Genomic DNA, 13,396 nt, shown 5'->3' on the forward strand with positions numbered 1-13,396 from the left:
GATTGAAAGCTCTTGTTAAAGATTGTGTAAGGTTTAGAAAGTTGATTGTAAGATGTTAGGTTTAGAAAGTTGACTGATAAAATCGATTCGTGCCTTATTTGAAATAATGCCTAATACAAAATATGGATCTACTAGCCGTTTATTGTGCTTATTAGATTCCTTAAACAATGCCCCCAAACATCAAACTATGGGCGACAGCTGGAGTTTACTTATTCGTTGAACCGTAAAATTAAATAGAAAAATCGGTGCCACCCACTCCCATTTTTCCATCTCCGACAATGTCCGACATTCTGGTGTGTCCCTGGACATTATTCCCCCCCCCCCCCCCCAAAAAAAAAAACACACACTTCCACTCTACACATGCGTGTGTTAAAAGCATTCATTGACATAACAAACTAAAGGAGATTTGAATTCAAGAAGTCAACATTCTGTGGTATCGGCCTACGGTACCCAGCTAAAACGTAAATACAACACATTGGGTGTGACTTGAACACAATTCACGGCTGTTGCCAGATTTTTGTCAGCAGATATCAGACACACTAGTTGGAAGCATTATCAACAATGAGTGGGAAAAAATCCTCAGCTGCCAAGAGCACTAAAGGATCACTTAAGAAAAAAATGTAAGAATTTAGTGTTTGTTTTTTTTTTAAAAAAAAAAAGATTAGTTGGTTATGGATCTAAAATCATCCACGTGATTGAAAAAAAAGTTGCAGCCGTCAATACTACTATAGTTATGTTAGGGAAATTCTCCATATAAGACAAAATACGTAGATTCTAGATGATGTAGGTCTTTAGGGTCTGTTTACGGATGTTGAATTTTCTTATGTTAGGTTCTTCTGTAAAGCCCGTCAGCCGTCAACGTAATATGTAAACAGATTAACTAATATTTGTTTACTATAACAGACGAGCCATATTCTAAACATTTTATGTACGTAACTCTAGATAAAGCGCCGGCGGACAGTTTACTCCACGTTGTCTCCCTTAGGCTTTAAGTGTAGTGTAGTTTATTAAAGTAACTACAAATTTTCACTAATGGATGTTAAGTTGAGTAAAACATGAAAAAATAGTTCAGTTTATTTTTCAACGCATTTAAAATCAACTTTGCATTAATGGAAATTTGAAACATTTATGGCCCAAAGGTTATAAGTTCCCATATAAGGGTTCTGTGCAAATACACGATCCTACTACTATAGTACACAAACCCAACCTACACCATATAGTTTATTGAAGGCTTACGTTTATTTTATTTTTATACAGCATTAGTATGAATAACCCCACCCCTTGCTTAGTCCCAGTGGCGTAGCGAGGTCGGGTGTCACCAGGTGCGGCACTTAATGGTGTCACCCCCCAGAGGCATAGCGACCCTTCCCGGGGACAAACTTTCAAATTTTCGATTTGCACCCCCCCTTCAAACTTTTGATTTGCACCCCCCTCAAGTTTTTCTCTATATATTTTGCTATTTTTTGCCTTGGTGTCACCCCCTTAATTGGTGTCACCCGGTGCGGTCCGCACCCCCCCCCCCCCCCCCCCGCTACGCCTCTGCTTAGTCCTGTATAACATTACTGGGTACACACCCCACGAATCATTTTAGGGCAACTACAATAAAACAAAAGGCTCAACTTTTTAAAATATGGCCCTTTGATCAATTATGGCCAAATGGCCACATTGTTATAATAATTAGAAGCAAGTGAAATTATTTCATCAGTTTAAGAAAAAAAATGGGTAGTTAAGCTATCAGTGGTGTTAAATTGTTATTCTGTAACAGATCGTTTTATCAGCCAAAGGACAATAATCAGAATTTGATTCGGTTGCGGGCCTTTGGGTCAGCAATTGCTTGTTGCATCTCGATCTGGTGCTCGAGTTTTACCATTTTTTTTTCCTGGAAGATATGGGGAGTTTAGTTTTTACTTTCATGATGGCAGTACAGACAGGCCTCCTAAGTACAAATAGGTTTCAGCAGTACAACCAGGTTTCGTGTGTTCATGTTACAATGTGCTGACATAGAAGAAGCCCTAGTCAGTGAAATAGTATAGACCGGATGGAGGGCTCTATGGCTTTCTACATGGCATTCTGACATCCTATACTTTTTTTGGTAATTTGACGCCGAGCTATCGTACAGCCAGTCATTGTATTTGTAACATCAATGCCACTGTGTTCTCTGCTTTGTATTCGTTTACCACAACCTGCGTAAGGCTAACGCGTGGTTACGCTTGGCTGCATCCCTGTTACGCAACAAGTGTTTGTGTTGTCTCACAGGGTCAGCCCCATTAAACCTCAGGGGGTGACCATCACATGTCCCCTCTACAGTGTTATAAATCAGCCAGAAAGAAAATAAATCAAAAGACAGCACAATGAAACTTTTTTCATCTTATTTCTGTACTAGAAATATTTATTCAATTTGTAATTTAAGTCTAATTAGAAGCAGCTGAAATTAAATCTGTGCAAAGTGCTAACTCTACTACAACCCTTTTACATTCCAGAAGTTCTTTAGCAAACTTCATCTACCTATTGTACCTTAAAAAAATCATGCTTTAAGTTTAAGCCACTTTTTATAAGATGATGCAAGGCAAACTAAAAAATATATATCCAACATATAAGAATTATAGGATGAACATTCATGTTAAATTTCTCTCTCCTAAGCCCCCTCTCATCATCTAAAGCAACAAGCAAGAAACCTGTGGCAGCTGTTAAACCAACGGTTAGAGCCAAACCAAAGTAAGTGTCATACTGGCCAGTTAGTGGTCATCCATTAACGACGTCACACTTTTATTGATTTTTTTTATCTCCCCTCTTAGCATGGTTCCATTTTGTCACAAAAAGCTAGACCCCCCCCCCCCCCCCCCACATGTCACACCTCAGCCCCCTCCACTTTAAAATTGCAGATTTTATTTTTTAAATGATTCATGTCTTTCTTAAATATTTATTGAGTTTGTTCTACATTGGGCGTGTTAATTTCTGTTACTAGTGTTGCAAGTTACAAAATCAATTTAAAAAAAAATGCAAAATAACTGCCAAAATTCATTTTTCCTAACATTACTTTATAAAAGGTAAATGTGTCACACTTTTTGAGCCCCTTCCCTTCATCAAAAGATTCTGAACAACTTAATGTCATACTACAACAAATTGGGAAGAATTTATCCAAAAATATTTTTTTCCCCAGATCAACATGTCCTGCAGAGAGGACGGCAAACAGACACAGAAGGCGGTAAGTCAATACCAAAAATGGCTGGTGACAATCCTATTTCTAAATCTTGGTTCTTTACTTTTTAAAATCAAAACACAAAATAAAATAGAAAAACAATAAAGATGTAAAAATAATTAAACTTTAGTATTGTTAACTAAAAAATCTTCCAATTTGTAATACACATATGGTATCAATAAATCTTCCATTGCAACCGTCTTTGAAGAGATGACTCGAGTGATTCAGGTAGCTCATGTTCAAGCAGTGACAGCTCATACTCTGGGAGCAGTGACAGCTACTCTTCAGGTGCGTTAGGATCTCATTTCCATTCCCTATTGACCTTTTTTTTTTCATGAAAAAAATTTTCATGAAATTTTTAAATAATTTTCTTTTAAAGCATTTAATAAAATAACCTATTTGAATTCATTTTGAACTAGTGACTTTTAAAATTATTTTTGAAATATTCATTAACAAACTAGCAAATTTAAAATGTTAAATTTAGATTTTCCAAAATTGCGTCATATATTTCAGATTCCTCAGAGTCCTGGTGTAGCACCTGCTCTTCTTGCTGTGACTGCTCCCACTGTATGACGCCAACTGACTCCTCCTCTAGCTCAGGCTCCTCTTCCTGCTGCTCCAGTTCAGGCTCTTCCTGCTGCTCCAGTTCAGGCTCTTCCTGCTGCTCCTGTTCAGGCTCCTCTGCCAGACACAGGCCTCGTACAAAAAAACCCACCAAGAAACCAGTCTCTGCAAAGAGTGATTGTAAGAAATGTCCGGGTGTGAAGAAAACAAAAGCATCAAGCAAGAGAAAGTTGTCCAGATCCAAAGTCAGGAAAATCACAAAAACAGGAAAATGTAGAGATGGCACCTGCCCACTGGTCAGAAAAAGTGCTACCAAGAAGACTTGTCGATCCACAGGGGCTTGTAGAAGTAGAAGAAGCTCCTAAAAATATCATAAGCTGTTTTCATTCATGAAGATTAGATTGATGGTTACAAAATCATTACTACATGTTGATTCTCTAATACATTTAAATGATGATTTCAACACAATTATTTTCATCTACAATTTGAAATGGATTTTTAAAAAGCTTAAATTTTTAATAATGTTACATGACTTGGCGCTATATGAAGGGTTATCTCAGTTGTAAGATATAATTCACATTATTTAAACCCAATTTTATTATGCGGCAAAGTCAAAGTTTCAAAATAGTAGGTTTCTACTAACATTTATTTGATTTTTGTTTGTGTATTCAATGAAAAATGTTTATGTAAAACTTTATCTACATATATTTCCTTTTGTTAAATACAAGTTGTATTTGAATGACTTATGTGTACTGTATGCATGAACAGTTTGGAGTTTCTCTTGCTGAAAAAATGTTCTATATTAACAAATGTATACACATGAAAAACACAAGAAATTGTTTTCATATAAGATTTTTATTTATTTACAAAAATTGCATTTTTCTGCTTTCTTCTTTTGAGTTAATTGATGCATCTATTAACAGAATTTTCAGTATTAAAGCAAATCTAAAAATAGTTGTACGTACTTTTCATATTTATTTATAACACTTGTATTACTGCATATTAAAGAACTTTGGAAAAGCACTAAGCTTAAAGTAATTTTTTAAACACTGTAATTATTAGTACTGAATGTTTTAAAGCAGTATAAAAGTTACTCTTTCAAAGCTAACAAACATCATTAGGGTAGATAAAGTAGAATTCACCTGTTTCTGTTGCAATCGCATCTGAACGGATAGTACGGTTGTCATGTGTCCACCTACCTTTACATGACTTACTTAGCCCTCCTAGCCTTGTGCAATAAGGGGCAGACTACTTAGTAGACTTTGGCAACTGCATTTTCAAAGTTTGGAGCAGTTGTTTACCATATGGAAGCAATACAATTTTTATTCCACTTGTTTACATTTTAAAAAACTCCAATTATATAATTATACAAGTGCTTCAGAACAAGCTTTGTTAATACATTTTTAAACATTTTGTATGTTTTAAAGGTTCCATTTTGTATTGCTAATTTTCATGCAATTCCAAGGGGCACTTTAAAGTGTCAAATAAGATGATTGAGTAATGTGTAGGAACATTTTCATTGGAACTTCAAATAGGCACATGTTGAGAAAATGCACACATTGTATTCATCTAAAGTAAATAGTTAACATTTAAAAAAAATTAGAATTATGAAAACAATATTTGAAAATCTTGGAATGAAGCCAAAATTGCAAAATGGAATTGCTAAATTGGTGACAAATACAATTTAATGAAATGTTTAATTTTTTGTTAAAGTTTAGCTTTTACCCTTTGAGTTTTAAAATACCCAACACTCGAGTACATAAAAACTCCAATACAAATAAAAGAATTACCCGCCCACCAGACAATACTTCTAGTTTCATTGTTCCAGATTACAGCCAACAAAGTCTGGATGACCGATTTTGAATTTGTGCTAATGATGTAAGTTAATGGAGAAGTAAGAGTTATCTGAAGAGTGCTAATCCAACCAACCATAAGACAAGTCAGGCCAGAAAGCAGCATCATGCTCCAGAAAAACCAGTCCGTGGCTAAAGGCGAATATAGAACATTTTGTAATTGAGAGGACCCTAGCACAACCGGTGCTAAAATAATGGTTCCAGTAGCTAAAACATTATAGGTAAACTGTAAAGAATTGATTTTTTCCTTCTTTTGTAACATTTTGCATAAGGTTGATGAAAGTGCAGAGAAAAAACTGCACAATGACCCATAAAAAATTCCACGCAGCTGAACACCATTGATGACTATCTCTTCATGCACACCAATATAAAACCCAGCAACAATAAGTATACATGCTATCATAGTACTCATCAAAAGCTGATCATGAAGTAACACTTTACTTAGTAATATAACAAATATAATAGTCAATGATCTAGCTATCTGATAAAATGACACACTAATGTACTTGAGTAAAAGACTGTTAAATATTAAAGATGTGATGTATGCTGTGGAGGAAGCTACTGATCCCAGAGTGAGTAGTCTTCTTTGATCCAAACTCAGGCTGGATAGGTCAGTCCAAGGCAATTTACAACATTTTGCTACAGTGCGAGCTGCCAGTAAAATGATGAATCCAGAGAGGACTTGAAACCATGCAATAAATATGGAGATATCAACCAGACCGTTGATTCCACTGACCAGCTGTTTATTGACAAATACATAAGCTGTTGACACTGTCCAATATGACAACACAACTGCTGTGACTAGAAACTGTTCTTTCATTTTTGCCTAGATATTTCTCTAACGAACTTGATTAGTTGATCATATGAAACTATGACTTTACTCTCAAAGTGTAATGTATGGCGGCTTTTGCTTTAGGCTGTTCACTTTGAGTTGACTTGCTTGTGTTCTGTGGTCCATTCAAAGTGGCAAAAACTAAAGCTAAAACAAAGATTTTGTAAACAAAAATTAGACAAAAAATAAAATTAAAATAAATCACAATATTTTTCTGAGAATCAGTATTATAATTGGAGTCTTCATTAAAATAGATGTTATAATTTTTTTTTAGATCTTCAGTAATAGGCCTACTGATTTTTAATGAATTAACATTATGATATACAAGAGCCGAAAATGTTTTAAAATACAAATTTTAGATTTGTTAGAGTTTAATTTAAAAGTATTTTTACAACTTTAAATTTATAGAAACAATAATTTTACATTACAGGGGTCATCCATAAATGACGTCATGCTTTTTGTGAATGATTTTTACCCCTCCCCTCCGTAACACGTCATCACAAAAAGCCAGAACCCCCCCTCCCCCTAAAAGTAGGCATATAGTTGATATAGGAATAAGCCAAAGGGTTTATTAATTTTAAAAATATTAGATTTCAGCATTTCACTATCCTGCCTAGCCCTATGTAGGGGTCATCCATAAATGACGTCACACTCGTAGGGGGTCCGTAATTTTGTGATGGTGTGTGATGGGGGGGAGGGGGGAGGTTCAGATGGTGCAACGTCACACTTTTGCATTATAAACAGGCTATGTTAGAAAACAAATTTTAGACGTTATTTCGCGTTTTAGAAAACTGTTTTAATAAATTGTTATAGGAATTGATTAAAATACTCTATTTTGACAGAGTTCAGACAAGATTTTAGAAAAATATCGATGTTTAAAAAAAAAAATTCAACTGCAATTTTGAGGGGGGGATTGTAGGCTGAGGTGTGACGTCATTTTAGGGGGGGGGTCTGGCTTTTTGTGACTCCATGACGGAGGGGAGGGGGGGGGAGGTAAAAATCGTCAAAAAAGCGTGAAGTCATTTATGGATAACCCCCAAGGCCAGTCAATGATACCCGTGGTTTCTGTTTATAAATTATGATCTACCCAAATAAGTAAACTAATAATAATTAAATTAATTAACTAGATCTGGCTACTGACATGAGCTCGCATCTTACTTAGTACTAGATCTAGATCCTTTACTTTAGACTAAGTCTTAGTAAGTTACTTTAAGTTTAGTTAGTAGATTCTAGATCTAGATCTAGTAGTATTGTAAGTACTAAGTAAAAGTTGTCTAAGAAGACGCCTCTTAGGCTTTTAATTTTTAAGTCAAAGTGAAAGTAGGGCATACAGTACTTAGAAATAGATATGATATTGAATAGATTGACCCGACTGAGTTCGAATTCTAGTTTTGTCTAGTCTAGATCTGTAGATCTAAATTTCTAGAATCTGAGCCCTTTTTATTAGGCCCTACTTTTTAAAATTACATTTTTAGTATGATTTCAGGCTCAACTGATACACCGAAGGGAAGAGACCAATGCATCAAGTTCGCTGTGCAAAGTTCGTCTTTTTCTTTTCCTGAAGATCCGAGTAAAAACGCGAGATTAATTTCAGGAACAAAACAGGAAGGAAAAATCTAGGAAGTAAATAAATTTTGGTCCCCAAATCTAATGAAGAGCAGTTTAACCTGTTGAATGTTGACTGCTTACTACTCAGCTTGGTTGTTGAAATGATTTTCTTTTGGATTATTGATTATTAATAATGAGACGATAACTTATTTACATTTGATGTGATAAAATGACAAACGGTGTGTGGAAACCTGCTCGCAGAAAATACGGTGTTGGTGCGTATATTTTATTTTTTCGGAAAATAATAGATCTAGATCTAATTATTTTTCTGTCTCTTGGACTGGAGACACCACTAGATTCTAGAATTAGATTTGGTAGTCCGCTATGGCCCGCTATGCTCAATCAGCTGTTTGTTCAGATTTTTATATAGGCCTAGAATCTAGTATTTATTCAGACTTTAGACATAGGCCTGTAGATATATAATAGGGTAATCTATCGTTTTGGGTACGTAAAATCGCCCGCGGCTATATTTATGTACGATAGATTACCTATAATAGTATTGATTTTGTCATCTTATTTAGCCCCCCCCCCCCCCCCCCCCCCTTAAGTTGAGTTTAGTAATAAATAGGCGGCTTTTAGTATAATTAGTAGGCCTACTTTTTTTAGGAGGGCTAGGCTAGATTCTCTACTACTAGAGTCTAGTAGTCTAGTACTACTATGGTACTACCAAAACTACCTTTTTTATAGGCCTACTTACTTCTTTTACTTAGATTTAGATCTAGTTAACTAAAGTTAACTTACTTTACTTTACTCAGATAACACAGTCAAATCCCATAAGATTTTTTATTTTAGCTGTTTTCTATTTCTATGCTTAAATCTAGCAGAAAATCACTTTTTAAAAATGAATTAAAAGCATTATGAAATCTGCTGTTTATCTATTTTTAATCAGTATTTCCTACATCACATTTAATAAAGAGTTTTAACTGGCTAAGTTTTGATGTGCCATTAATCAAAATCGATCACATCACATTGTCATCACATTTGTGCTGTCAAATTTACTGTTTATTTTGTTATATTACAATGGATGGATTTTCTATGATTTTTTTATTTGGAAAAACTTGATAGTAATTTAGTTCTCGTTGGGTGCAATTACGTGTTATGTCAGTGATTTGCTAAGCAAGTTTGTTTTGTGGTTAAATAGATAGTCATTACATTATAGTAATGACATACTATTTTATTAATTGATCATTACAGTATAGTCATGAGGCTTCATGAGCTAATACTTTATTAATTGATTTATAACAGCCAAAGGGCTCTTAAAGTAAAACTAACATAATCATCCAATTCTAATTATTCTAATACATTTTAATAGACCAGCTGATATTGTTCTAATTTTAAGGGATGTTCAATTTTTCAAGCGTTTCTAGCCTTGAAAAGATTTAAACTCTGCCCTTTGGGCTCTTGATAAGCAGAAGGGAAAACATTGCTGAGAGGTGTATCAGATAAATATGGTGTAGGTTATCAGGGTTGAGTGAGTGTTGGCCCAACTGTTTGGCCACCTGTATCAGGATGGCCCCAGGGTCTTGTGTTATCAGGGTTGAGTAAGTGTTGGCCCAACTGTATGGCCACCTGTATAAGTATGGCCCCAGGGTCTTGGGTTATCAGGGTTGAGTAAGTGTTGGCCCAACTGTTTAGCCACCTGTATAAGTATGGCCCCAGGGTCTTGGGTTATCAGGGTTGAGTAAGTGTTGGCCCAACTGTTTGGCCACCTGTATCAGTATGGCCCCAGGGTCTTGGGTTATCAGGGTTGAGTAAGTGTTGGCCCAACTGTTTAGCCACCTGTATAAGTATGGCCCCAGGGTCTTGGGTTATCAGGGTTGAGTAAGTGTTGGCCCAACTGTATGGCCACCTGTATCAGTATGGCCCCAGGGTCTTGGGTTATCAGGGTTGAGTGAGTGTTGGCCCAACTGTATGGCCACCTGTATCAGGATGGCCCCAGGGTCTTGGGTTATCAGGGTTGAGTGAGTGTTGGCCCAACTGTATGGCCACCTGTATCAGTATGGCCCCAGGGTCTTGGGTTATCAGGGTTGAGTAAGTGTTGGCCCAACTGTATGGCCACATGTATCAGGATGGCCCCAGGGTCTTGGGTTATCAGGGTTGAGTAAGTGTTGGCCCAACTGTATGGCCACCTGTATCAGTATGGCCCCAGGGTCTTGGGTTATCAGGGTTGAGTAAGTGTTGGCCCAACTGTATGGCCACCTGTATCAGTATGGCCCCAGGGTCTTGGGTTATCAGGGTTGAGTAAGTGTTGGCCCAACTGTATGGCCACATGTATAAGTATGGCCCCATAAATGTGTTAAGTATGCCTACTTTGCTAGCAATTAAGAAACAGTCAACCCTTAATCAACAGCCAAATGAGAAACCAACAATTTTTTTAAAAGGGATACTAGATTTAGAATGTAATTTATAAATTACAAAATATGTAAATTCTAAGTACAAAATACAAAACCCAAGGTCGTTTGGTAATAGTGATGATTGATGACTGACTTTGTCATTTAATTATAGTTTAGTGTGTTATTGGCGGCTATAATCAAAATATGTTCATATGTAGTTGTCATTCATACTGTGCCAGTGGTTTCTTTTACAGCAGTCCATAAAATTTCAGTCTATTTCTACCCACCTCCCCATACACAACATATATTTTACACGTCAAAAATGTCAGACCCCTCTCCCTCCTAGTAAAAATATTAAATAACGTCACTGACTTTCCCCACGCGCCTATAAAAGGTTCAGAATTTCAATGTAAATTTACGTGCTTTTTCTTTTATAAACATTTTCATTTTATTCTTAAGAAATCATTTTATTCTTAAGAAATAAAAGTATGCCTGTTAGATACGTCACGTTTCTCCCCCCCCCCCCCCCCTTGAAGGGATCCATACCACACAAATAACCTTCTATTAGGAAGTATAGATTGAGAAATGATCTGACGAAAGCTGAAATCAACTGAACCGTCACTTATACGCTAGAGTGCGTTCATTTAGACCTATTCCATACAAGTTTGTAAGTTTATGTTGAACAAAACAACGTGTAAAATGCAGATCAGGCTCTTTATATCCAGGAAGTAAAAATAAAACTACCGAAGGAGTTCGTCAATTACTTTTGTACACATGCTTGTATCAATTTACTTTGCAACCTTACGGTCCGTTGGTTTGATGGTGTTTGTGTTAAACCCAGAGACACCGAGAGGGTCCGTTTTTGGGGCGGGTATGCGGCGGAGTTAGGAAAGGTTGTTGTGTCCCAGAATGTAGTCAGGTTCAGGTATCAACATCGGAGTACTTCACGCGACAGCAGCGGGCAGTTGTTACATAACAAAATACGACACGGGGACGGGGAGATCTGATATTTGGACGGACGGGGAGATCTAGATCTAGCTGTGCAACGGCCGGGGAGATCTGGTTGTGGGACGGGCGGGGAGTTTTGGTTGTGGGACGGGCGGGGAGATCTGGTTGTGGGACGGGCGGGGAGATCTGGTTGTCGGAAGGACGGGGAGATCTGGTTGTGGGACGGGCGGGGAGATCTGGTTGTGGGACGGGGAGATCTGGTTGTGGGACGGGCGGGGAGATCTGGTTGTGGGACGGACGGGGAGATCTGGTTGTGGGACGGGGAGATCTGGTTGTGTGACGGGCGGGGAGATCTGGTTGTGTGACGGGCGGGGAGATCTGGTTGTGGGAAGGACGGGGAGATCTGGTTGTGGGACGGGCGGGGAGATCTGGTTGTGGGACGGGCGGGGAGATCTGGTTGTGGGACGGGCGGGGAGATCTGGTTGTGAGACGGGCGGGGAGATCTGGTTGTGGGACGGGCGGGGAGATCTGGTTGTGGGACGGACGGGGAGATCTGGTTGTGGGACGGGCGGGGAGATCTGGTTGTGGGACGGGCGGGGAGATCTGGTTGTGGGACGGGCGTGGAGATCTGGTTGTGTGACGGGCGGGGAGATCTGGTTGTGGGACGGGCGGGGAGATCTGGTTGTCGGAAGGACGGGGAGATCTGGTTGTGGGACGGGCGGGGAGATCTGGTTGTGGGACGGGCGGGGAGATCTGGTTGTGGGACGGACGGGGAGATCTGGTTGTGGGACGGGCGTGGAGATCTGGTTGTGGGACGGGCGTGGAGATCTGGTTGTGGGACGGACGGGGAGATCTGGTTGTTGGATAGGGAGATCTGTCTGTGGGTCTGGTAAATGTGGTGGAACTACGCAGATTCCAGGAGAAAGGCAAATCGATAAATAATCACATATAGATCTAGCAGCCCAAATTATTTTCAAATTTCACGCTCATAATGACCTAATGTTGGTTTAGAATAAAAATTGAGCCCTCATTTCAACGGGCGCTGTTGTATTAGTTTTCTCGAGTTCGAAGCCGGGTTAAGTTAGTAGAACATCCCTGCGTCTACCCAGCTCTGATGGGTACCTAACTCACATTAGGAAAAGGTAATGCCTCTTGTGTCTTGGGCACGAACGGGAAAAGATGATTATGATTGAGGGTAGTCAGTCCACGGGCGGGATGGCGGAAGTTTATCTATCAATGGTATGAATTTCGAGAAAGGATACATACAGTTCGGCACTTGGCACCACGCCAATGACTGTGGTGAGGATGAACAACACAAAAGTTTCAGCGTTTTATAATGAACACCCCCCCCCCCCCTTTAAAACTTGGCGACTACGTCATGGCTTGATTTAGGTATCCTGTGTAGCTCGACCCACACGACGCATGGAATGTCATCGTGACATCGACGCCATCTTCCTTCCCCGGCAGCGCCGTGGACTCGACGCATGGCAATACGCCACTCAATTAAAACTTCAACAGTCTATATATTATCTACCTCTCCCTGAGATTTCCTTATCTCTTGTGTCAACGGAGACTTTGCTTTTAACTACCCCCGACTGGTTCTAGCCATTGAATCTCACCTAGCGATAAGGTGTGATCGGGGCTTGCCTGCTTGAAGACGCACATATCATTAACTAAACATTAGACCGGCGAGATCTACATGCATCTCAAACTGTCGAGCATTAGGTTTCTTCAACATGAATCTCAAACTGTCGAGCATTAGGTTTCTTCTATCTGATTGAACGCAGAGGCGTAGCGGGGGGACGGGGGGGGACACATCGAAAGTTTGAGGGGGGGGGGTGCAAATGAAAAGTTCAAGGGGGGGGGGGGGTGCAAAGCGAAAGTTTTGTCCCCGGGCGCCGGGAGGGGTCGCTACGCCTCTGATTGAACGACCGGATAATTAATTACCATAACAAAATGTGGCACGTAATAAAATGTCTGTAACCCAAAGGAACGATGCCGACAACGTTCTGTTTGTTTTGGAACTCTCCCGTTAGCCGTAGCCACACAAGCTTGAATA

At 38.9% G+C, this 13,396-nt stretch overlaps 3 protein-coding genes across 4 annotated transcripts in view; 2 read left to right on the forward strand and 1 right to left on the reverse strand.

Moving 5' to 3' along the window:
* The first annotated feature begins 505 nt into the window (after positions 1-505).
* Positions 506-4,794, forward strand: LOC131958422 (keratin-associated protein 5-8-like). 2 transcript variants are annotated; one of them, XM_059323444.1, is made up of 5 exons: positions 506-620; positions 2,641-2,715; positions 3,161-3,205; positions 3,408-3,487; positions 3,713-4,794. In XM_059323444.1, the coding sequence occupies exons 1-5, from the start codon at positions 562-564 to the stop codon at positions 4,126-4,128; spliced, it is 675 nt and encodes a 224-aa protein (XP_059179427.1). In that variant the 5' UTR covers positions 506-561; the 3' UTR covers positions 4,129-4,794. The 2 variants fall into 2 exon arrangements, with proteins under 2 accessions (XP_059179427.1, XP_059179428.1); XM_059323445.1 differs by lacking the exon at positions 3,408-3,487 and having other exon boundaries at positions 3,795-4,794.
* A 647-nt stretch (positions 4,795-5,441) lies between these two features.
* LOC131958421 (GDP-fucose transporter 1-like) lies at positions 5,442-7,989 on the reverse strand. The gene is made up of 2 exons (XM_059323443.1): positions 7,785-7,989; positions 5,442-6,595 (listed from the first exon to the last, which is right to left on the reverse strand). Exon 2 carries the CDS (start codon positions 6,434-6,436, stop codon positions 5,471-5,473), a length of 966 nt encoding a protein of 321 aa, XP_059179426.1. The 5' UTR covers positions 6,437-6,595; positions 7,785-7,989; the 3' UTR covers positions 5,442-5,470.
* A 67-nt stretch (positions 7,990-8,056) lies between these two features.
* LOC131958454 (dedicator of cytokinesis protein 3) overlaps positions 8,057-13,396 on the forward strand; it is a 69,659-nt gene continuing 64,319 nt past the window's right edge. Inside the window, exon 1 of the mRNA XM_059323512.1 lies at positions 8,057-8,271. Coding sequence (XP_059179495.1) covers positions 8,226-8,271 — 46 coding nt within the window. The 5' untranslated portion in view covers positions 8,057-8,225. The remainder of the gene's footprint in view (positions 8,272-13,396) is intronic.

This window comes from Physella acuta, unplaced genomic scaffold (assembly GCF_028476545.2).
Source record: "Physella acuta isolate Inbredline_101_S28 unplaced genomic scaffold, ASM2847654v3 ptg001328l, whole genome shotgun sequence".
In the NCBI taxonomy this organism is placed as follows: Eukaryota; Metazoa; Mollusca; class Gastropoda; family Physidae; genus Physella; species Physella acuta.

Bases quoted from the DNA above. Each gene is read 5' to 3' on its own strand.
- LOC131958422 (XM_059323444.1), top strand. From the start codon at position 562: ATGAGTGGGAAAAAATCCTCAGCTGCCAAGAGCACTAAAGGATCACTT. The intron at 3,206-3,407 runs GTAAGTCAATAC...CCGTCTTTGAAG, and splicing joins GCAAACAGACACAGAAGGCG to AGATGACTCGAGTGATTCAG. The intron at 3,488-3,712 runs GTGCGTTAGGAT...CATATATTTCAG, and splicing joins CAGTGACAGCTACTCTTCAG to ATTCCTCAGAGTCCTGGTGT.
- LOC131958421 (XM_059323443.1), bottom strand. From the start codon at position 6,436: ATGAAAGAACAGTTTCTAGTCACAGCAGTTGTGTTGTCATATTGGACA.